This window comes from Sus scrofa, chromosome 6, assembly GCF_054392235.1.
Source record: "Sus scrofa isolate SSC_HxYL_T2T_F1_AM1 chromosome 6, Sscrofa_HxYL_maternal_Yorkshire_Landrace_v2.0, whole genome shotgun sequence".
NCBI classification, from domain to species: domain Eukaryota; kingdom Metazoa; phylum Chordata; class Mammalia; order Artiodactyla; family Suidae; genus Sus; species Sus scrofa.
In genome coordinates, this window is record NC_139388.1 from 170,940,262 (window position 1) to 170,963,724 (window position 23,463).

General features: G+C 52.0%; 1 protein-coding gene and 1 long non-coding RNA gene across 18 annotated transcripts; one reads left to right on the plus strand and one right to left on the minus strand.

Annotated features, from left to right (window-relative positions):
- Nucleotides 1-1,738: 1,738 nt before the first annotated feature.
- KIF2C (kinesin family member 2C) lies at nt 1,739-22,803 on the minus strand. 17 transcript variants are annotated; one of them, XR_014808487.1, is made up of 22 exons: nt 22,635-22,803; nt 21,242-21,336; nt 17,926-18,027; nt 17,701-17,749; nt 14,553-14,675; nt 12,913-13,035; nt 12,278-12,378; nt 11,573-11,668; nt 11,056-11,110; nt 10,806-10,968; nt 9,479-9,569; nt 9,170-9,233; nt 9,002-9,093; nt 8,135-8,277; nt 7,169-7,315; nt 6,939-7,049; nt 5,811-5,878; nt 5,376-5,481; nt 5,173-5,286; nt 3,850-4,013; nt 2,493-2,616; nt 1,739-2,384 (listed from the first exon to the last, which is right to left on the minus strand). XR_014808487.1 is itself a non-coding variant. In XM_003128056.7 (21 exons), exons 1-21 carry the CDS (start codon nt 22,696-22,698, stop codon nt 2,302-2,304), a joined length of 2,172 nt encoding a protein of 723 aa, XP_003128104.3. In that variant the 5' UTR covers nt 22,699-22,803; the 3' UTR covers nt 1,739-2,301. The 17 variants fall into 17 exon arrangements, 6 of the variants coding, with proteins under 6 accessions (XP_003128104.3, XP_084821459.1, XP_084821455.1 ...); XR_014808482.1 differs by having other exon boundaries at nt 7,169-7,373; XR_014808485.1 differs by lacking the exons at nt 21,242-21,336; nt 22,635-22,803 and adding exons at nt 18,183-18,364; nt 18,486-18,553 and having other exon boundaries at nt 7,169-7,373.
- On the plus strand, nt 18,566-23,216 carry LOC146403021 (uncharacterized). Its single transcript, XR_014808538.1, has 4 exons — nt 18,566-18,775; nt 19,276-19,399; nt 21,924-22,051; nt 22,410-23,216. It is a non-coding gene; the product is annotated as an uncharacterized LOC146403021 (long non-coding RNA).
- Nucleotides 23,217-23,463: the final 247 nt, after the last annotated feature.

Sequence of the window (23,463 nt, forward strand, 5' to 3'; positions counted from 1 at the left end):
TCTCCAAACTATTCTGTCCAAATTACATTCCCACTGGACCAACAGAGAGGAACTGATCAGGTGGGGCCTAACAGGCCATAGTAGGGCATTCAGAATTCATCCTTTGGAGTTCCCGTCGTGGCTCAGCAGAAATGAATCTGACGAGCATCCATGAGGACACAGGTCCGATCCCTGGCCTTGCTCAGTGGATTAAGGATCCACTGTTGCCGTGGGCTGTGGTAAGTCGCAGACTTGGTTCGGATCTGGTGTGGCTGTGGTGTAGGCCGGCAGCTGCAGCTCTGATTTGACCCCTAGCCTAGGAACCTCCATATGCTGCGGGTGTGGCCCTAAAAAGACAAACAAACCCAAAAACCCCACAATAACTCATCCTTTATGTTGTTGAAGGATTCCTCTGGCTGGTTGGGGAGAATGGGTCACTGGGAGTCAGGAATTCAAGCAGGGGACCAGTTGGAGAAGGCGGTCAGGTCTGGCATTCTTTAGTCTTTGCAATTCAATAAGGTAGGTATTGGCGGGCTCATTTCACAGATGAGGGGGAAAGTTAGGTATCTGAAAGATTTTAAGCCCTCAAGAGCTAGTGCCATTTCTGTCAAACTTCTGATTTAGCTAAATTTCTGAATCCAGGTCCTCTAGTTTTTTATTTAGTGGCACCTCAAACTCCTGTAATTTTCTCACCATGAGGTAGGAGAATGGCCCCACTTTACACTGAAGCAGCCGAGGCTGAGAGCTGTAGAACCCGGTTCGTTCAACCCCACCCTCCCCTGGCGTTTCTGCAGAAGCGCACACTCCCTGCTCCCCACATATCGGAGGCCTTTCTAAAACATGTTCGAGAGTTCTTTTGTGATATACCGGGTTGAGGATCTGCTGCAGTCGTCACTGCAGCAGTTTGGGTTGCTGCTGTGGCGTGGGTTTAATCCCTGACCCAGGAACTTCAGCATGCCATGGGTATGGCCAAAAATCAAAAACAAAAATAAAAAAACCCCACATATTTAAATGCGTGACTTTTATGCTAAAAACCTTATAGCACATGAACATTTAGATAATTCATGTTCTGGCATTCCTGTTGTGGCTCGGCGGAAACAAACCCAGCTAGTATCCATGAGGATGCAGTTCAATCCCTGGCCTTACTCAGTGGGTTAAGGATGGATCCGTGAGCTGAGGTGTAGCTCATAGACATGGCTCAGATCTGGCGTGGCTGTGGCATAGGCTGGCAGCTGCATCTGTTTTGACCCCTAGCCTGGGAACTTTCATATGCTGTGGGTGGGTCCCTTAAAGAAAAGAAAAAAAAAAAGATAATTCATGTTCTGTGACATGGGATCTGGAGTCTTCTAGTTGCCAAACCATCCACGCTCTACTCCTCAGTCTACCTGGCACACTTCTCTCATTTTTTAAGACCAAACGTGTTGCTCATCAGATCCTTTCCTGTCCAGCAAGGCAAGTGCTTTCTGGCCGGTGTTTCCACAGACGCCTTTAACACGCGCTGCGCAGACTGTAAATGACAGAGCACCAGCTCCTCTCGGCTTTCAGCTCCCAGCTCCTGCCCCAGGAGGGGACCTGGGACCTAGTCAGCCCTGAACAGGGCAGAGGCTGGAGTCTTGACCATGTCGCTGACACTGCAGGAGAGGGTTTGGCCTCCTGAGAGGAGAAGGACAGAATCGGCCCCATCCAGAGCTGCACTGGGGCTTAAGTCCCAGAGGGCTCAGACGCATCCCGAGCTCTACCCACACACCACTCACCAGGCTGATTCTTTTCTCTTTATTGTTAGACGCAATGTATAAACACATAAAACAGAAAATAGCAGGGATCCTTTGGGGCCTCAAAAAAAAACACAAATAAGGAAGAGGTCCCAGAAACTTCTTTTAAAGTATAAGACATTTAGTGCCCAGACCAAGGGTGTGGAAGGCAGGCCAGGGTCAGCAGAGCTGAACTAAAGGCTCCTTCCCTCTCCCCAGAGCCTGGACAACCCAGCGAGAACTCCCCCAGCAGCCAGTCCTTATGGGCCAGTCCTCTGCTGCCGTGGGGACACTATGCCGCAGAGCCTTCCCCTCTTGGAGAGAAGGAGGGCACGTGGGCAACTAAAAGCTCCTCCTTCCATCCTTGTTCTCTTCAGGGCTACACGGAGGAAAAGGGAGGTGGTGTCCAATGCACCCTGACCCCTCCCCAGCTGCCCCAACACTTGGCATTTACCAAGGCCTGTCCCAGCTCAGACCCTTACTTGACCCACCAGGTGCCCAGAGTTCACTGGGGAGGGAAGGGGAGGGAAAAAGCTGGGTGTGACACCAAACAGATCTTTATTTGCAGTCGTCACTGGGGCCGTTTCTTGCTGCTTATTTGTTTGCTGGCCTGCTCTTCCAGCTGCATGGCCAGGCGCAAGGCCTTGATGACATCTGGAAGGAAGGGGTGGTACACTCAGGGTTAACAGGTGTCTCAGAGGCCCCACTCCCTTGGGCAGAGCTGCCGTCACCCCAGAGGCCCCATCCTCCGGCCACACCCACCTCGCAGGGCTGAGAAGTGCTTGGCTTGCTGGGCCAGGGCACACTCTGCTTTGTTCACAAAGGTCTCCAGGTCGTAGTCTGGCTGCTCAGTCATCTCGGAGAGCTCCAGCCAGCCTGGCCCTTGCTGCAACGACACAAAGAGGACCTTATCAGGGCACTAATGACCAAACCAACTTAACAAATCATTCCTAGGCTCTACCACCTGCAACGATGCCCACTCCTCCAACTGTGGCCCATACCCTGCCCTCCTGACCCTTTCCCAGAAAATCCTCAACTTGAATTCATCCTCTTTCCTGCCCCAAGCTTGTCCCGCCCTGAAGTCAAATGCATGTTATCTGTTTTGATGCCCAAGCCAGAAATCTGACCAAGAACCTTATTCTTTCACCCTGCCTACAATCCTAGTAATTCCACCACCTATATATCTCTTGAATCTCATGCCCTCATGCCAATCCCAGGGCCAGGATCACAGCTGGCCTAGGCTTGAGCTCTTTGCATCAATCCCCTAACTGCTCTTGACTCCTAAGTGTCTCTACTCATGCTCTCCCCCTCCTGTGGCCACAGTAACGTAAGCTCTGATGTGACCATGTCCCCACGCTGCTCGCCCCCTTCAAAGGCATGCACTGCCCTCCTAACGAAGTGCAGGCCTTGGTGTGAACCATGAGGCCCCTCAGCATCGGGGGGGACAGCAAGAGGCAGCCCTCCGCACCAGCACTTCTTAGCTCGCTGACTTGTCCACAGCCTTCCTCTCCCTCCCTCATCTGCTCACGCCTTTCACTCTGGCCAGAGTGAACCCCTCACTCTTACTCAAAGTGCCGCAGCCTTTCAAACACCTGTACCCTGAGCCCTCCAGGGAGGAAGGACACATATAAGCGCTTATCCTGCATGCTCCCCCCTTTCTAAGGGCCCCGAGCTCTGCACGCCGGGCACCCCATCATCAGGATGCCCTCCCAGGCCTCTCCCCCACAGCAGGGATCACCGCAGGGGCAGCACCTACTGCCTCCTAAATGCTGACCACATGCTGGGCATGGCCGAGTGGCTTAAAGTGTACCACTGAATTCTCAGATATAACCATCTTGTCTTGCCTATTTGGAGATGAAGCAACTGGGGCCCAGTGAGGCTTGATGTCTTTCACAAGGAAATCGGCTTATAAATAGAAGAGTCGGGATTGATCAAGTCTTTAGGGTCTGTCATCCATATTTCACGTTTTTGGCCCTTGGTCTCAGCAGAGGAGCTGGCATATAGAAAGTACTCACTGAGTGCGGGGAGCCGAGGAGATGCAGGAACTCAAGGAAGGGACCTTGCCTGACGGCAAAAAAACCCCCCGAAGGCAGGTTCCTAACCAAGGCAGGGAGCTCACCTGAACGGCGCAAGCCGAAGGTGGGCCTCTGGTCAGGACAGAAGCCTGCCTGTACGGTGAAGAGCCGAGGCCAGGCCGAGGCCTGCCTGTACGGTGCAATCCGAGGACAGGCCTCAGGTTACACGGCTCTCATGTTGATGTTGACGGGAAGAATTGGGGCTTTCCTGGGAAAACAATTTCCATGTTTGCCCAGAGAACATGGACTGTTTCTCAGGGGACCTAGTCTTTCCTGTTGTTTTGTTTTTCAGTTTTTTCCTCAATCTTTCCTGATTGTTTGCTTATCATTCTTATTTTCCTGTGGTGATTTGTGATTTCACAAAATTACAACAATAATATAATAAGAATTTCACCCTGAAGGACTTTTCCCTATTCAAATCCAACTTAATTAAAAACATAGGGTTTATCTACTAACTAGTTATACAGTAAACTTTAGAGCTAGGCTTTTAATGAAGTTTATAGAAGTTAGACATATATTATTCATGATCAAAAGAAACCCAGCTGTGAGTTTTGTCCTTGATTTTAGAAGCTTTTAGTGGTAGCCGGCTACATTGATTTGTATTTTCTCACACTGTCTCCCTGCCAAGGACACTCTGAAGACAGATACTAGTCTGAAGGCAAGAATTGTTACGCGGCCTCTTCAGTTTGTAAAAATTGGCTGGCCATGGGATGGTTTGTGCTGGGTCTCCTCTTTCCCTCAGGATATGTTGCACCTGTTTGTCCTTGAATTGTACTCACTAAATTTAGTTAAACTGAAGATTTTAAAACATGACGTATTGCTACTGTACCATGTGATCAAAAAACAAAGTCTAATAGCTGACCAATGTACTTTTAACACTATGATGTAATCTGTAGTGAAAAACTGTCTAAATAACAACCACTTATGCCAATAAAATTTGAGCAGTCCAGCGCCCTGAAAGACGGAACAAAGGGGCTGAATCCGTGTGCATCCGCCGACACCGTCCATCCCCGCAGGAACACCCTGGCTGCTGGAGCTGGACTCTGGCAACTGAGCAATTACTGAACAAAGGAGGCAAGGCTACGCTCCAAACCCTCCATCAGGAGCCTGGGGCGAGAGATGAGCTCCTGCTAGGAGATGGAGAAAGCCTATGTGCGCCAGGCTGGCGGAGGAGGTGCAGGAACCAGCTGCCCTAGAGGGGCAGCTGGAGAAACAAGTGCACCTGGTGTAGAGGCGCCTCCTGCCATTCCAGCCTGAAGACCCAGGGGGGCAAAGCCCGGGGCGTGTTCAGGGAATGGCGCCGCGCACCGCTGCGGGCCTGTGCTGGGTGGTTACTCCGTCCCCCTCTGCCAGGGCCAGCGCCCCACCTGTATAATCTCCTTGAGCTCTTCCACGGCCCTCTCCTCCAGCTCCCTGATCTGAGTCATGGCTTCATTGAAGCTGGAGATCTGGGAAGAGAGCTCCTCCTCTTCCTTGGAGAACTAAGGGGGCAAAGGAGAGAGAGAGGCGTGTGGCCGTCCGCCTCCCGCAGGCCGAGTCTCTCTCCTGCCTTGCCCGCCCTGCCCCTTACGTCGCCTGTGCTCAGGGCCCCGTTGGAGCTGGCTTCCATGTCTTCGGTGTCCATCTGAACGGGCTGCTCCCCACTGGGCCCACTGTGCGGGCTCAGCTCCTTGACCCTGAGGGAACAAGACCGTCTCAGATCCCACAGAAGCAAACTTGACCCTTGCAAGGGTGCAGCACCACTCACATGGCTGCAAGGCGACGGAGCAGCCGCTTTGCCTTTGGCCTAGAAGACCCTCAGACACACTGCCACCCCACCATGGCCTGAAGGGAATCGGGAAAAACCTTGTAGCGGCATATATGAACGCCCAAGCCTCAGATTCAGTGAGTCACAAGAGTGTAGACAATAGGCGCTGGGGCCTCAGAGCCTCCTCCCACTCCCGTCGCTGCCTCTCCCTCCCCACCCCGACCCCCTTCCCATCCTGCCTGGCCTAAGTACTCGTACCTGTCCGCGTATCTTAGTGTATTTAAGGTATATTCACAGGAGCTTATGCCTGGCGAGATCATGGCAATCTACAAAAGAGGAAACAGAAGGTTAAAGGTTGAGGCTCACGGGTAAGGGTGCCAGATCGCCTGCTCCTGGACAGGCTGCCAGGAGTCTCTTTGGGCCACTGACACTCATGTGGAATCCGGGGGAGAACGCATTAAGCACCCACTCTGTGCCAGGCAACTTGCTCCATGGGCCTGCAAATTAAGGTGCCTTAAAAATTGGTCTCCAGGAGTTCCTGTTGTGACTCAGCAGGTTAAGAACCCAACACAGCGTCTGTGAGGATGTGGATTCAACCCCTGGCCTCACTCAGTAGGTTAAGGATCTGGCATTGCTATAAACTGTGGAGGTCACAGATGTGGCTTGGATCTGGTGTGGCTGTGGCTGTGGCTTAGGCTTCAGCTGTAGCTCTGATTCGACCTCTAGCCTGGGAACCTCCATATGACGCAGGAGGCGGCCACGGAAAGAAAAAAAAATTGGTCCCCTGCCTTTGGAGGCGCATGGCATTACTCCTGCTTCTTTAACTCTTTGCTGGCCCATTCCTCTCACCAAGGTCACTTCTCAAGACTCTGTGACTCCTGCGTGGCACCTTCAGTTCACCAAGGCTCAGGGATATTGTTTCAGGGAGAGGGTGTAAGGCTGAGTCGGAAATTCCTATCTTCCCTAGCAGGCAGGGGAGAAGATAATTCCTGCAGAGGAAGCAGGGCAGATCTGAGCTAGAGGAGTTTGTGGGTAAAATAAGGGGACACAAAAACCATTCACGGACGTAGCCCTCTTCTACGCCCCAGGCGGAAGCCAGTGCACCATGAGGAAAAAGCCGCAGAAGAGATGAAAACTGGCCTCTCCTGCTTCCCCAAAGGTCCTCCTTCTGACTGTTGGAGCCCCCTTTTCACCTGGTAGGGGAGGAAGAGCTCCTCCAGAGCAAGAACGTACGGCAGAGGGAGAAGCTCCTCTCTTCCCCCCTTGGGTAGGCAGAGGAGCCTGGTGCCCAAGACGGGGGTGAGGAGCCTGGTGCCCAAGTTGGCGCTCAGAAACCCAGGCGGTCAAGGGCAGCGAGCCCCCGCCCGGGACCAGGAGCCCGCTCACCATGCAGGTCCTCGAGTTCTCCCCGATGAAGGAGTCCCTCAGCACCTGCGTCAGCTTGCTCTCGCGGAAAGGAGTGTGAGCCTTGTTCTGTCCCAGGGCCCGGATGCACTCCTGGGGGACAACAGGGGAAGCTCGGGTCCCCTCCTTCCTCTTTAGATGCCCGCTTCCTCCCCCCGCCCACCCCCAGCAGCCCTCCAGGCCGACCCCCTCCCTTCTAGCTGGGCCCCTACCTTCAGAGCCAGGAGACTCTTGTTGATTTCTGCACCCTCCATGCGGGTCTGCCTATCAGCGCTGGACGTGTCCGCACCTCGCTCATTCCCGGCCAGATCCACCAAAGAGAACTTGCCGTGCACTCTTCCTTTGGCTCGAAGAAGAATCTGGAAGCAGGCGTGGGAGCGGGAAGAGTTGGAGTTGGCAAATGTCTGCCCAGAGGTCCTGTGGCAAAGGAGGACAAAGAAGGGCTGTGAGCTCCTGGGGTCGCCAGCCACCATGGCACTCCCAGCTCCAGCAGGAGGGACACAGGTCAGGACTTTAAGAAGTCCTGTGGCATCCTGTGCCAGGCTCTGTCCTGCCCTCCCTGGGCAGCAGCTCTCCCTCCAGCACTAGACCTAGTAGGTTGCCCTGAGAGCCAAAGTGCTGGATTCTCTGCAAGGGCCTCGGCCAGACTCCAGGCCCATAGGACATGGAGAAGCATGAGTTGCCTCTGCTGCAGGGCACACAGGGAAGGAGGAGCTGTCAGGAACCACTTGCTGCAGCTTGAAGGAGGGCCTTGGGGAAGGCGGCCCCTCCTGGGGCCTCCATAGGCTGCCCAGCGCCCGCAGCACCGCGCCTAGGGCCGGGGTAGAAGAGCACTTCCCTACCTTAGCACAGGAGCTGTGGCCCCATCTTTCCCAGCCTAGAGCAAACTCGGAGCTTCTGTTCCCCACCACAGAGGGAGGGGACAGCAAGGAGAAGCCCAGAGAAGTCAGGAAGCAGGCCCTTGGGCAAGGGCCTGGGAAGAGAGCCTGCCTTGGTCAGATTCAAGATTCTCTGCCTCACCCCCGACAAGCCTCGCCCCAGGTTGATGGCCCCACGGAGATCACTTACGGCAGAGGCCGTCAGAGCCCTCCCCAGGCTGGGAACAGCCAAGGGCTCAGTGCCCGTCTGCCACGTGACCCGGCTTGGAAGGTGGCCCCCTCCCCCGGTGGGACGCTGACCTGCAGGCGCTGCCTATGTCAATCATCTTGATGACGTCGTCAGCACAGCTCACCAGGTGCTCCTGCAGCCCCACCACCTGCACCTGCTGCTTGCCGTCCTCCAGCACGCGCAGCTTGGCCTTCTTGTTGAGCAAGTCAAACAGCTGTGCCGGACAGAGGATCAAGGCCACGGCCGTCAGGCGCCAGACACCCCACCTGCGTCCTCCCTCCTCCTTCAGGGCCTGTTTCAGCTTAGACGAGGGCTGGCAGCAGAGGCTGAACTGGGTTACGTCAGACGAGCAGCAGGCAGTCCACTTGGGAGCTGAACGGGCTGCCTCCGTCTGATGCAAGCCTGCTCCTTACTAGCCATGTCAGCCTGGACGAGTACTTGACCACCTGGCCTTGTCGCTCATCCGTACAACGGCGACAGTAATGCTTCCTAGCAGGGTTGTGACGATGAGTTGAGACCAGTCAAGTGCTTAGAATAGTGCTTAACACCTCGTAACATGTTAATAAGCAACTTTAGCTATTATCATCCAGACCCCACTCGTGGAAGATGACGCTGCAAAAGCATAGAGAGGTAGAAAGATGCACAGAAAGCATGAGTATGAGAATGAGTGTGGCTGATCGGGGGCGAAGGGGGACTTAAAAGGAAGGTGGTGGAGGGAGGGCAGGGCACACACTGGCACACCTCCCATCGGAGAGGGAGCCACCCTTGGTGAGCGTGGGTACCGTCCCGGCAGGTGAAACCTTCCACACGTGTCTGGGCAGGGTGGCCCGAAGGCCTGACGACCCATGGGCTGTCTGGCTTCTCTAATTTCTGGTCCACCTCAAGGTTTTAGAGAGTTCAGGGCCCAGCCGCGTGAACAGAGGGCTCCCTGCCGCTACCTTCCCGTTGTAGATCTCGAAGAACGTCACGTAGACTTCCAGGCCCAGGCTCCGGTAGCGGGGCTGACTCTTCAGGAGGAAGACGTCCTGGGCTGTGGGAGAGAGCCTGAGTGAAGTCAGCAAGCTGCTCTTTGGTGCCCAACCCCCGCGGCAGAACCCACTACTCACAGGCCATGGCATAGATCCCTTTGGACGCGCTCTGGGCTTTTCCATAGAGGCCTCCCCCCATCGTCTGTAAAGGAAAGGGGTGGAAGGCTAGGGTGAAGGGTCCTAGGCCAGGGCCCTACAGTGGGCCACACCGAAGCTGGGAGGGGAGGTTCCTGCTAAGGCCCCTTCCTACACCCAACACAGCAAGAGCACCCAGAGAGGGGCACCCGTGCCACAGGGACTTTCTGCACGAAGCTCATGGGTCTCCTTTTCAGAGGCCTGGAGTGGCATTACGGGCAGCCTTGCTCTCTGCCAGGCCTGAATACTCACATGAGTCTTGCCACTTCCTGTCTGGCCATATGCAAAACAGGTTGCTTTTCCCCCTTCAAAGATTGTCTGTACCAGGGGCCTTGCTGTGAACCTAGGAGAAAGGGAAGGGAAGAGTGTATATTTCTCCCCAGACACGCTCCCTGGAACACGGTCCTTCTGCCCACCACTGCAGGGCTCCTGGGGGCTTCTCTGCAAGCACGAGCACGCCTCTCACGTGAAGTGGTTCCACCTGACCCAGCCCCACTTACAAATCTGAAATGCTCCCTGTCACCTGGGGGGAGCTGGACCAACCTGCCAAGGCAGGCTGATGGCCCACATTCTACGCCATCAGCACCTCCTCTACCCTGGAGACGCAAGACGAAAGCTTGGGCTTAGCAGTTGTCTGCCAGCATAAGATACACCACAAAGATCAAAGAAACCCTCTAAAGTAGGAACCTAAACTATTTTAGGTTTTGTAGGCCACATAGGTCTCTGTCATATGTGTGTGTGTGTAAATATTGAATAATTCTTAAAAAACACAAAATCCATTCCTGAGAGCCATATAAAGTGAATGAAGGAGTTCCCGTCATGGCTCAGCAGGTTACGAACCCAACTAGTATCCATGAGGATGCAAGTTTGATCTCTGGCCTCAATCGGTGGGTTAAGAATCTGGCATTGCCGCAAATTGCGGTGTAGGTCACGGCTGTGACTCGGATCTGATGTTGCTGTGGCTGTGGCCTAGGCTGGCAGCTGCGGCTCTGGTTGACCCCTAGCCTGGGAACTTCGATGTGCCGCAGGTTCAGCCCTTAAAAAAAAAAGAAGTGGAGTTCCCGTCGTGGCGCAGTGGTTAACGAGTCCAACTAGGAATCATGAGGTTGCAGGTTCGGTCCCTGCCCTTGCTCAGTGGGTTAAGGATCCAGTGTTGCCGTGAGCTGTGGTGTAGGTTGCAGACGTGGCTCGGATCCTGCGTAGCTGTGGCTCTGGCGTAGGCCGGAGGCTACAGCTCCGATTTGACCCCTAGCCTGGGAACCTCCATATGCCGCGGGAGCGGCCCAAGAGATGGCCAAAAACATAAATAAATAAATAAACAAAAGAAGTGTGTGTAATGGGTAACATCTCGCTTCTGTCCACTCAAGCACGGGCCACTAAAGCTGAAAAATGGGGTATGACAGCCCCAACAGGGCCCTCCTGGTGCTGGGAGCCAGAGCCAGCTCTGTGTCATAACTGATCCAACGAAAACACAAGAAGGGGTCCAGAGCCAGCGTGTCTCCGTGTGAGCGTTACCGCGTGTCCTGTGTGGAAAGGCGGAAAGGGCCGGGGAAGGGAAGGAAAGAGGCGAGGGACTAACCTGTAGACGACTTCATTTGAAGCTGTTTCATCAAATGCGAAGTCAAAGCAGAACGCCTGGTTCTCCAGATACTTGGTCAAGTCTACCTTTAACTTGGGCTCATGTACCAGGAGGACACACTTGCTAGGAACGGAAATCACGTCGATTTCTTTCTTGGCCAATTCTGCAGAAGGACAGTATTTCAGGGATGCCCCCTGGATACGGGGGGACCCCTCAGTCCAAAGGCTCACTCTGACCAAACAGGGCTTACCTTGTTTATTTAGCGGACGTTTTCGAACGCAGACACATATCCTGTGCTCTTCGATCTTCAAGAGGACGAGAAAAGCAACCACCAGCAAAGTCAGAGCAACGTTCAAAGAAAACTTGTCCGGAATCCCCCCTTTCTGGGCCAGTCAGAGGCCAAGGCCTAACCCTGGGCCCCACCGTGCCATGGTTACTCTAGAGCACAAGAGGGTAGCTCTGAATTTCCTCCTGAGTTTTCTCACTCTGCTGCCTATAGGTTTCGGCACACTTTCATGATTAGCAGTAAGAATCTAGCCAACCGTTCAAAGTGGGGACAATCAGGGGCAGGGGGTGGAAGGAAGTTTATAAAGATCAGACTCTCATCCAGGCCTCCTAGCTCCAGCCGGCTAGAGAGTACTGACACCCCACCCCACCCCCGCGGGTGAGTGCCGATCCCTGCCTGCTCTCACTCCCCTGGGAGGAGTCTTCTGTCTCTCAGCTGTATGCCCAGGAAGGAGCGGTAGAAGCCTTTAGGGATTACTTACAGGATCCGTCACAGTGAGTGGATGACAGTCCAACGTAGCCCGGAATTCTTTAATCATCCGGGCAAATTCCCAGTTTGGAAAGCTGTTGTCATACTCCTATTTGGGATAAGAGCGAAGAAGGACTGACCGCTAAGATGCAAGTGCTCTTAGGCCTCCGTGCGAGGCGGCAACAACAGCTCTTCATACGCAAGCGGCCCCTCAGGGTTGACAAAGCCCCCATGGTCTCACTGCCTCCCACCCCGGCTCTGGAACAAAGTCCTGGGAACAGAGATTGTCAGGGAAGAGCCTAGGTACGTCTTCACCAGCCTAGGAATGGGGGCAAGAGCCACTGCCCACATCTCAGGAGAGCAGAAGGCTGGGATTCCTCCATGCCATTAACCCAACTAAAAGGGAACGAATCCAAACTGGAAGGCCACTGCAGCACCCCCAAATCCACGCAAGGGGGGTGGGGGCGGGCAAGCACTGTGCCCAGCTGCCCACTGCACCGTGTAAGGGACAATCAGCAGGGAACAGTCTCCATCTTAGGGCCTTGAGAAAAATATTTGAATTGTTTTCTGAATCCTGACGAGAAACCAGTTAAACTTCTTGGCTATCAGAAATGGAGCCTCAGAAATGCTGGGGCAGAACCGTATCTCTGTTGCAGGCAAGGCTGCCGTTAAGAAGGCCTGTCGCAAAATCCTTGCCTTCGCTTCCCAAGAAAGGTACCTGAGCTCGCTTTATCCTCATTTCAGAGTTCTGGGCCCTCTTCTCTTCTCTCTTGTTCTTCATTTTTTCCATTTCCTTCACAATGCATGATTTCCTCCGAACTAGAGGGAGAGAAAACGGAAGCCCTCTCGTACCTGTCTGGGCCAGCCTGCTCTTCTCTGGCTGCTGTACTGAGTCCCGGGCCTGTCCCAGGACGAGCCCTTCTCTCGACTCGTGGTCTCCATCACCACATGCAAGGAGAGGATGCAAGAGAAGAGATGTGACCTTAGGATGGCCAAGCCCACAAAGTAGAGACTTGCGAACATGAGCACCGGGGTCCAGCCCAGGCCCTCTCTGGGCCTCTGCGGCATTTTCCCAACTACCGGAAGAGCTGAGATCACCCCTGCTTGGTCCTGCTGGTCCCTCTGAGCTGTTCTTCGGGTGTTGGCCAAGACTCTAGCTGTGGCAACACCTCAGCTACACCACCGGGCTCCTGTCAGCTGACGGCGACAGAGTCACCGCTTGTGAAAGGCTGATTCCATGGCCACAGGGAAACATGCCTTCTGTGACAAGCATGGTCTGAACTCAGGTGCCAGGTGTGGGACAGGATGTAGCTCCCTGTCCTGCACTAGGAGCAGACAGCTCAACGTGTCTACCTGAGTTCACGGGGTTTGCAGAAGAGCTGCCTCGGGTGGAGTGGACTTGCTCTTCCCCCTCCGCGCTGGCCATCGTCAATGGTATTTCAGTCACTGCAGGGCAGGAGAACCTGGGGAGGCCGGCTGGGGGGGAACAAGAGGCATTGGAGAAGCAGGCAGGCACACGGCAGCTGTGCTCACCTGAGCCCCAGCGGGTCACAGGCCAAGAGGGGTACTGACTGCCAGCTCAGCAAGGGCTCAGGCTCCTACCATGTGAGCAGAGCTTGGGCTTCTCCCTTCATCTTGGCCAGCAAGGCTTGAACCCAGCAAGGCTCTCTGCAAGGGCTGGCTCTGGTGCCTGGGGTCCAGAACTTTTTTTTTTTTTGGTCTTTTTTTGTCTTTTTGCCTTTTCTAGGGCCGCTTCCCGTGGCACATGGAGGTTCCCAGGCTAGGGGTCAAATCGGAGCTGTTGCTGCTGGCCTACTCCAGAGCCATAGCAATGCCAGATCTGAGCTGCGTCTGCGACCTACACCACAACTCATGGCAACGCCAGGGATTGAACCTGCAACCTCATGGTTCCTAGTTGGATTCGTTTCCGCTGCGCCACAATGGGAACTCCAAGAACTCTTAAAGGGTGTGTGAGTAGCTCAGTATGGGCTTAACTGTGAAGGGAAAAGCCTTTAAAGGCTTGAACTTTTTTTTTTTTTTTTAGGGCTGCACTTGCAGCATATATAAGTTCCCAGGCTAGGGGGCAAATTGGAGATGCAGCTGCCAAGCTACGCCACAGCCACAGCAGCGCAGGACCTGAGCCATGTCTATGACTTACATCACAGCTCACAGCAACAGTGGATCCTTAACCCACTGAGCAAGACCAGGAATCGAATCTGCATCCTCATGGGTACTAGTTGGGTTCATAACCCGCTGAGCCACAAGGGGAACTCCAAGGCTCGACCGCGCCTGGGTTCTCAGGCCAGGCCAGGCCAGGCCTTTCTACGAATTTGGGAGAAATTTCTGACCGTGGAACGCAGGTGGTTAACAGAAGCAAGGGCTGAAAAGCAGGAATAATTGGAACCTAAGCAACAAGCAACCGTACTGATTCGAACCAGAAAGGTACAATCCATGGCAACTTACTACTTTGCAGGTCTGGTCGTAACCCTTTTGTTTATCTTCATGTTAGTAGAGCTGAAGTTGATATATGTAAAGTGTAATGATTATAAAATCACCTACTTTATTTACTAATAACTAATAAAAGCTGACAATTAAAAAAAAATCTTTAAAACTCCACTGATGTAAGATCCAAAAAGAGACAAGAGTTAACTCGTGCTATCCAAAGTCAGGACACAGGTACCCCGAGGGCTCAGGAACGGGGAGGGCCCGGAGGGACTTTTGGGCGCTGGTCATGCCGTTTGTAATGCTGCCCCTCGCATGAGTGTGTTCACTTAGGAAGGACAGAGTCAATGACAGGCTTACATTTCTGTATATATACATTATGTTTAAATAAAGTTTAAAAGTCAAGTGAGAGGATTTCCAGACAAGGGAGCAGTGGGGCCAGAGCAGGACAGCCTGAAAGCCAGGGAACAGAGGAATCCTTGGAGAGTCCGCAGCAGGTTCAGGGCGGTGCGGGCGGCCTCTGACGGGGAGAACAGAGGTTCCTTACTCACCGGGAACTGAGAACTGCCTGCGGGAAGGTGCGGACGCAGGCGGCTCCACCTCCATTTCATTCTCCTGAGCGGGGACGCGAGCCTCGGAGATGGTGGACATGCGAGTCGAGCGGCCCCGGAGACCTGGTCAGGGCGGCAGGGTCGGGAGAGCCCACAGGCATGAGAGGCGGGCAGGGGCAACCCTCCTAATCCTACGCAGGGTGTGGCGGGTCCCGGCTACCAGGAAAGGAGCCGCCAACTGCCCGTTCCTTCCGCCCGAGAAAAGGGACAATTGGAACAGGCCAAGCACCGTGACCCCAAACCAATTTGTTACATTCTGCAACCTGAGAGCTCCTGAGGGCAAGGACGTCTCCCACCAGAGCATCTGTATGAGTAAAGGGCAGGGCCTACAGCCTGAAATCACTTCTGGAGATACAGGTCTAATGCCTGAACGAAAGCATCATTAATCTTAGCAGTAGCACCTACCACTCTACAATCTTCCCACACCACAAAGCAACACAAGTAAACGTCAGTATTCTCAACGGATAGAAGGGGACCCATTAAGCCACGGAGAAATTACACAGCTTGCCCAGTGTCACTCAACAGGTAAGAGTCGGGGCCAGGATGTGAACCCAAGACTGGCAGGTTCCAAAGCCTGGGCTTTCTCCACTGCTACAAGATGCTTTTTTTTTTTCCTTTATCGGCCACACCTATGGCATATAGAAGCTCCCAGGCCAGGAATCAAATTTGAGCTGCAGCTGTGACCTACACCACAGCTGTGACAATATCAGATCCTTAACCTGTTTTGCCACAGGGGGAACTCTGCTCCAAGATGCTTTACAGAGCCAGGCCTGGGCCACATTGTCAGAAACCATGAGATCAGCTACAGCGATTTTCTGGAATTTTAAAACAATGCTTAACTGAAAAACAAAAACCAAAAAACCGAGTTCCCAAAGTGGCGAGGCAGAAACGAATCTGACTCGGAACCATGAGGTTGTGGGTTTGATCCCTGGCTTCGCTCAGTGGGTTAAGGATCTGGTGTTGCCGTGAGCTGTGGTGAAGGTCACAGATGTGGCCCAGATCCTGAGTTGCTATGGCTGTGGCGTAGGCCGGCGGCTGTAGCTCTGATTGAACCCTTAGCCTGGGAACCTTCATACGCCGAGGGTGTGGCCCTAAAAAGCAAACAAACGAAAAAAAAGCTTAACTGAGAGAAACAATTGAGTTATATTTGAATTCATGTCAATTTCTACCCATCTACATAGTCTCCCTCCATAAGAAGAAATAATTCACCTATAAAAGAAATAATAAATTTGGAAATAAAAAACAGCTGTCATGTAAGCCCAATATCAACTTGTACAGAATTTCTAAGTTTCCTAAATTCAGTTTGATCTGATTGCTCTATTACAATCTATATTTTACATAAAGAGCATGCATTATCATAATTTTCCTATTTCCCAAAAGATCTGTAATCTTTTTTTTTTGGCCATGCCCACAGCATGTGGAAGGATGTTCCTGGGTCAGGGATCAAACCTGAGCCATGGCATCAACCCAAACCACTGCAGTGACAATGCCAGATCAGATAATGCTGGATCCTTAACCTGCTGGGCCACCAGGGAACTCCAAAGATCTGTAATTTTATGTTTCATTTCTAACGCTCAATACCACGCACATTCATTAAGTTTTTTTTTCTCCTCCCATTAAAAGGAGCAGTTGGAGTTTCCGTTATGGCTCAGCAGGTTAGGAACCCAACTAGTATCCATGAAGATGCAGGTTTGATCCGTGGCCTCACTCAGTGGGTTAAGGATCATTGCCATGAGCTGTGGTGTAGGTCGCAGCCGCAGCTCGGATCCTGCATTGCTGTGGTGTAGGCCAGCAGCTGCAGCTCTGATTTGACCTCTAGTCTGGAAACTTCCATATGCTTCATGTTTGGCCTTAAAAAGCAAAAAATAAATAAATAAAATGAAATAAAATAAAACGGGCAGTGGCCATATCCCTTTGGGTCCTGTATGTGGAGTGAGACTGCTGTCACCCTCACCTCTCCTGCAGGCCTGATGGCGATATAGCCAGCAAGCAGAGCCAGCACTAAACCACTCATGCTCAGCCCAAGCTCAGAACTGCACCGCCTTTCCCTCTGAGCCCCAGGAAGCTGAAGCTCTGGCCATATAGTCTCTGGGGCCCAAGGCAGCTGGACTATTTTGAGACAGTGATAGTCCCTGGACTGGGAGAGGCTGTGCAGTGTAACTGGCTCTGAGTTATAAGCCAGATTTCTTGGGCAGCATGTGCTTAACAGCTACCCGCTATGGTCAGACTACTGTAGGCAAAGTAGGGTAACGCTGATTCCTTTTGCAGAGAAAGTCTGGCCTTCTCCTCGAGTTTGAGGCACTGACTGCTATTATTCTTCTAATCCCACACCCCGCCTCAAATCTACTTCTAAACAGCCCAGACCTAGCTTGTCTCACAGCCTGTGCACTAGGTCACTCCAGGTCACGCTGTTTCTCCAAGGAGAGAAAACAAACCCATAATGGCTGATTATTGCTTTGGCTTCCACAGGAAAGGCTTCCAGGCCAGGCGGCAAATTTTCCAAATGTACCAGGTCCCCGAGAGGTTGGCCTAAGTAAGAGCTGTAGGTTGGATGGTTGAATCATTATTCTTAGCTACTTTACTGAGTTATGCTTGACATACAAAAGGCCGTAGATAGTTAATGTGCACAACTTGATGGCTGTGGAGATAAGTATATACCCGTGGAGCCATCATTACAACCAATGCCATTAACTTACTCGTTACCTCCAAGAGTCTTCCTGCTCCCTTTGTTTTGTATTTTGTTTTTTCCTTTTGTGGTAGGAACACATAAAATAAGATCTACCCTCATAGTAAATTTTAAATATATAATACAGCAGTGTTAATCAGAGGCCCTACACTGTACACAAGTCTCCAGAAGCTCTTTATCTTGCATAATCGAAACTTTGCACCTTCGACTAACATGGCTCCATTTCTTCCTCCCTGTACGTCGGAATCTTCCTGAGAAGAGGCTTGGAAGAGGCGGGACTCAGCCCACACAGAAGCCACCTGCCAAACTGGAGCAATGAGCCCACTTCACAGCTTCCTGAGCCCTAAGAACATCATTCCTGGCACAAACCCCATGACCGTGAGCCAGCAGAAATCCATTTACCTTCCTTTGGAGCAGGAATTTTGGAGTTGATTGATCTGCGTTTTTGTTTCTGAAAAATAAAACAAACCACCACAATACATGGCTCTTATCAATTGCCAAGGGCCTATCCTGGGCCCATGTGCTGTGCTGACGTCCGCAGCAGTCCCAGAAAACAAAGCATCAAAGAGCCAACGAGCCAAGCGGATCCGCTGGGGCACTGGCTGCAGCCAGGTGACAGGCACCTACCTGACCCGTCACATTCTCCTGCAGGGGCAGATTGTCCTTGGGTTGTAAGGGGAGGAGCTCCAAGAGTTCTGGGTTTATTGCAGTCACATCATCAAAATCAATCTGCAAGGAAAAAGTAAACGTTTCTGGAAAACAGCATAGCTCGTTCAATCCAAGTTCACCTCTGTAGTCAAGGCTACCCCTACATTCAGATTTTATAAACTTCCACCAAGTACTAATAGCTACAAACAAATATTTATTCCCTAGTTGTGTTTTACCATCTAGATGGATATTGATTTCTGACTTCCAAGCCAACGGTAGATGTCAGAGGTGAGATTGAGGTGAAGAGGAAGGCAGACAGGCAGACAATCAGGTAGTCCACAGTCGATCAAGGCCGCTCCGCTCCCCTAATGCTCTGTGAGGCAGTGGGGTCCCGCTGGGCCTGAGCACCTGCGGCTTCCTGACGTCAAGGAGGAAACAAGATCTAACTGTCCCACTGAGAGTCAAACAGAGGGCCCTTCAGGATCTTATGGGCAGGGACAAGTTCCCAAGACCTGCTACCTAATCCTAAATCTACCTACATTTTCTACTGGACCCAGAAACTTTTTCCCCAGTCATAGCATCCTGCTCATGCCTGCAGTGAGGTCACAATTCTAGGTTTGCATCACCAGGGTCCTGAACCCCTCTAGAGACAATTCGAACTTCATCAGCATACATCACAGAAGTTCAAACACACCAAAACAATAGCACGAACTTGGTTATTTGTGTTTCAAAATGTGGACGAGCGGAACCATGTACTCCAAGTGAGAGCTTCACCTTCTTCACGTGCAACCTTCATGTACTGACCAACTTATTCAAACATTTATTAGCCGTGAGTAAAGCAGCAGGGGGAAGACATTCAAAAATGAATTAAGATGTGTTATTGCCCTTGTGAGCTCACATTCTAGCGGAGGACAGAAGCCATATTCACAAGGGGCCAAAAAGTGAAGCAGCACGCAGTATTCAGTAACCATACTTGTATCACTTTTCTTTCTTTTTTTTTTTGTTCTTCTTTAGGGCCGCACTTGTGGCATATGAAGTTCCCAGGCTAGGGGGCTGAATCAGAGCTACAGCAGCCTATACCACAGCCAGAGCAATGTGGGTTCTGAGCCGCATCTGTGACCTACACCACAGCTCACAGCAATGCTGAATCCTTAACCCACTGAGCGGAGCCAGGGATCGAACCCGCAACCTCATGGATACTAGTTGGGCTCATTATCGCTGAGCCACAATGGGAACTTCCTCTATCCACTTTCCTTGGACAGCTACAGACCCTTACTACTACCTGCCTACACCCCACCTCGCCAACCCGGTTCTAATCCTAAACCACAGAGAGCATGAACAACACAGGAGACCAGCGTTCTGACGTTACTGATTGATTCTCGCATGGATGATGCAGGAGGAAGGAACAAGAGGGAGAGTGTGATGGCAGCGAGGCACAAGGCAGGGTCACAGAGTAAGAAACGGCTCCATTTGTCCCTGGCACAGGATATTTTGGAAGGAGTGTGTGATATAAAGAAAAAAGTTGGGAGTTCCCTTTGTCACTCAGTGGTTAATGAACCTGACTAGGATCCATGAAGATGTGGGTTCGATCCCTGGCCTCGCTCAGTGGGTTAAGGACCTGGTGTTGCCGTGAGCTGTGGTGTAGGTCACAGATGCAGCTTGGATCCCACGTTACTGTGGCTGTGGTGTAGGCCGGCAGCTGCAGCTCTGATTCAACCCCTAGCCTGGGAACTTCCATATGCCAAGAGTTCAGCCCTTAAAAGCAAAAAAAATAACAAGGAGTTCCCGTCGTGGCACAGTGGTTAACGAATCCGACTAGGAACCATGAGGTTGCGGGTTCGGTCCCTGCCCTTGCTCAGTGGGTTAAGGATCTGGCATTGCCGTGAGCTGTGGTGTAGGTTGCAGACGCGGCTCGGATCCCGCGTTGCTGTGGCTCTGGCGTAGGCCGGTGGCTACAGCTCCGATTCGACCCCTAGCCTGGGAACCTCCATATGCCGCGGGAGTGGCCCAAAGAAATAGCAACAACAACAACAAAGACAAAAAAAAAAAAAAAAAAAACAAAAAAGAAAAGAAATAAGTCAATTAGGGTCGCGGGAACTCCTCTAAAGGCAATATTTGAGCTGGCGTGAGACCCTACAAGAGCCGTATTTCTAAACAAACAGCAAAAACAAAGATAAATCACAAGCAGCTACTAATCAATGGTTGAAAGGAATTTTACGAATCTCTTGATTTAAGGACAGATAATGTATTCAGTTCTTCTATTTCTCAAATATACCACCTAAATATATGCATACCTACAATAAGGCTCTATGCTAAGCCAGCCCTTTGCATGTAGTATCTCATTTCATAAGCTCCACGAAAGAGGATCCAGGTCTGTCTTATTCACCTCTGTATCCCTAGCACCAACGACACTGTCTGGCATTTTGGAACCAGTACAAAAAGATTTGTTGAGTAAATCTTCAAAACAACCCTATGAGGGCACATTACTATCATCCTCATTTTATAAATGAGGAAGCCGAATTTCTAAGAGGGGCGGAAACATGCCTGAGAACACATGAAGTAGTGGCGGAGTCGGACTCTAGCATCTCGGTTTTCATGCTCCTCGCCTGGTGACCTCTTCATCGCACCACAGTGCCTCCAAAACACGAGTGTCTTAAGCACATCCCTCCTCTTTTCAAAATCCTTCCAAGGCTCCCTCTATCTACAGATAAAATCCTAAAACGTCTTAGTGCCAGAGACAAAGGCCCTCTAGTCTCCTTTTTTTAGCTTTTTTGCTGCTGCCAGGCATCTTTAGCCTTCCACCATACCTGGGGCCAGCTTTTTCACAAGTCCTCATGAGGGCCCTCCCACTATTTCTGCTGAGCCTTCTGGCCTCACCCCCCACAAGCTCAGTCCATCCTTAGTGGGTTTCTGCCTCTGAGCGGCTCTAGCCTGATTCCTCTGTAGTTGCCCTCTATCATTTGGTGTTTCAGAAACATACTTTTGTCTCCCCACCTAGATTATCAATGTTGCTCCTCAAATCAATATAACAGCGTACACTCAGAAGCTAGCTTGATTGAGCAGGGTTTCAGAATTCTGTGTTGTTTGCTTTCTAAAACATACCAGAAACTGTTGATTGCTTCAATTTAGAACAGGCCTGACTAAATAAAATCCCAATGCATTCAAGAGGACCACATTTAAGATTAGGGAGGAGATGCTGGCATCAGAAACAAGGCAGTCACAAGTTCCATTTCCACACACATCTTTTAGGTGGGAAGGTGTTAAAGTGTGGTAGACACATACTCACAGAACTTACCTCTTTGCCCTTTGTGGCTCCTCCTTCTGTCCATTCCACCGAAACACAGGATTTCTCCAAGTTTACAGTCCTTACATTGGCACTGTGAATTAAGCCTAAGTATGAAAAGGCCAGAGTTACTCATCTTTTTCACTTTTAGGATCCCACAGAAACTCTTTCTTTGGTCTTTTTAGGGCCGCACGCACGGCATATGTGAGTTTCCAGGCTAGGGGTCCAATCGGAGCCACAGCTGCTACCTACACTGAAGCTCATGGCAATGCTGGATCCTTAACCCTCTAAGGTGGGCCAGGGATTGAACCCACATCCTCATGGATGATAGTCCGGTGGGTCTGTTACCACTGAGCCACAACAGGAACTCCCCTACGGAGACTCTTAATGTAGAGTTGACCTGAAGGAAGGGACAGCTGAGTTTTTTTTTTCTTTCTTTTTGCTTTTTAGGGCCCCACCTGCAGCATGTGGAAGTTCCCAGGCTAGGGGTTGAATCAGAGCTGCAGCTGCCACCCACAGCCACAGCAACGCCAGATCCCAGCCAGGTCTGCAACCTACACCACAGCTCATGGCAATGCCAGATCCTTAACTCACTGAGAGGCCAGGGATCAAACCTGCACCCTCACAGATTCTAGTCCAGTGTGCAATCTCCTAAGTCACAACGGGAACTCTCTTTCTTTCTTTTTAACACCAGATGACAAACCTCCTGGCACTTCAGCCTTGGAATATTCCACAGTGAGGTAAGCAGGGAACAGTTCTTAAAACAGAGCTGCAGAGGATAAGGACTCATTCCCACTCAAACGAGCCTACAGTAGGGTGAAGGTATGTTTGGGCAGGGGAGGCACTCCAGCGCTTAAGTGACCTGTTCCTCAACACAGCACTAAGATTTTAGCTACTCAGGTTTCCATACTTCACTCCTGACCTTTACGTCTGGCCATTCTACTGATACAGGTATTGACCTGCCAGAGCTGAGGTAGCTGCTTAATTTAAAAAGAGAGGGCAGAATTGCCAGCTCCTGAAGAGCAGGGATCTGTCCCGTTACCCTGAATCCCCGTACCTGACGTACTGCAAATGCGCAGTGTTTACAGGAGACTCGAGGGGCCAGGAAGCCGAGATCCTTGAAAAAACGGGGGAGGACTTTGGAGGGAAGTGAACCCAGCAACCCTGACTTCCTTGACAGGTCCATAGACAGAGAAGAGCTCCGCCCACCCCTGGAGGACGGGGACCCACCGCCGGGCAGAAGCCCCTGGCCCAGGGGAGAGGACTGACTGCCAGCGCGGAGACCTGGACCTGGAGGGTGGAGGGAATCCCCAACGGTGTCTCAGGCCCTGCCGTTTGGGGAAAGGTGGTCAGTTTCAGCCGTCTCAGCCCCAGGGTCCCTTGGCTCCGGGACTCCGCCCCTCACCGTTACTACGTTGGATCTTGATGGAGAGACCAGGGAACAGGCGAGCCTGAAGCGACGAGTCCATGAGCAGGCAGGGGCGCCGGGAAGAGAACCGCGAAACGCCAGAAAACCCCAACTCCGCCAGTCTTACGAAGTCCTAACGCCGCGTAAACCGCCGAAGTTTAAATCCCGCGCGCCAGCGTCCCTCAACGTCATCACGCTGTCGCTCGCCTCGCTTCCGCCAATCAGCGGCGACCTGCGAAGCCTCTTGGGATGCGTAGTCTCAGGCGGGACTTCCGGTGCAGGGCCTGCCGGGAGCTTCGCAGGTCCGCGCTGCGGGAAGTGTTGGCTTCTAGGCGTTCCCCGCAGGGCTGCGGCGTTGCTGGGATACCCTAAACTGAGACGCCTCAGGGTGGTGTCTCAGAGTGGGGCCCCGGGCTATGGTCACGGGTTCGAATCCCAACTTCTTCAGTCGCCTGCTCAGTGACCTCGGACAAGTTAGAAATTTGACTCGATTTCTTTCTTTGCAGAATGTTTCCTATTCTGTTTCCTCCTTCGCCGAATTATTGCTACATTTAAATGAAGAACTACATTTACAATAAATGGATGACCAGATTCACTAGTTTTTGTTTTTTTTTTTTTTTGTCTTTTCAGGGCCGCACCTGCAGCATATGGAGGTTCGCAGGGTAGGGATCCCATCGGAGCTGCAGCCACCGGCCTACACCACAGCCACAGCCACGCGGGATCCGAGCCGCATCTGTGACCTACACCACAGCTCACGGCAACGCCGGATCCTTAACCCATTGAGTGAGGCAGGGGATTAAACCCGCAACCTCATGGTTCCTAGTCG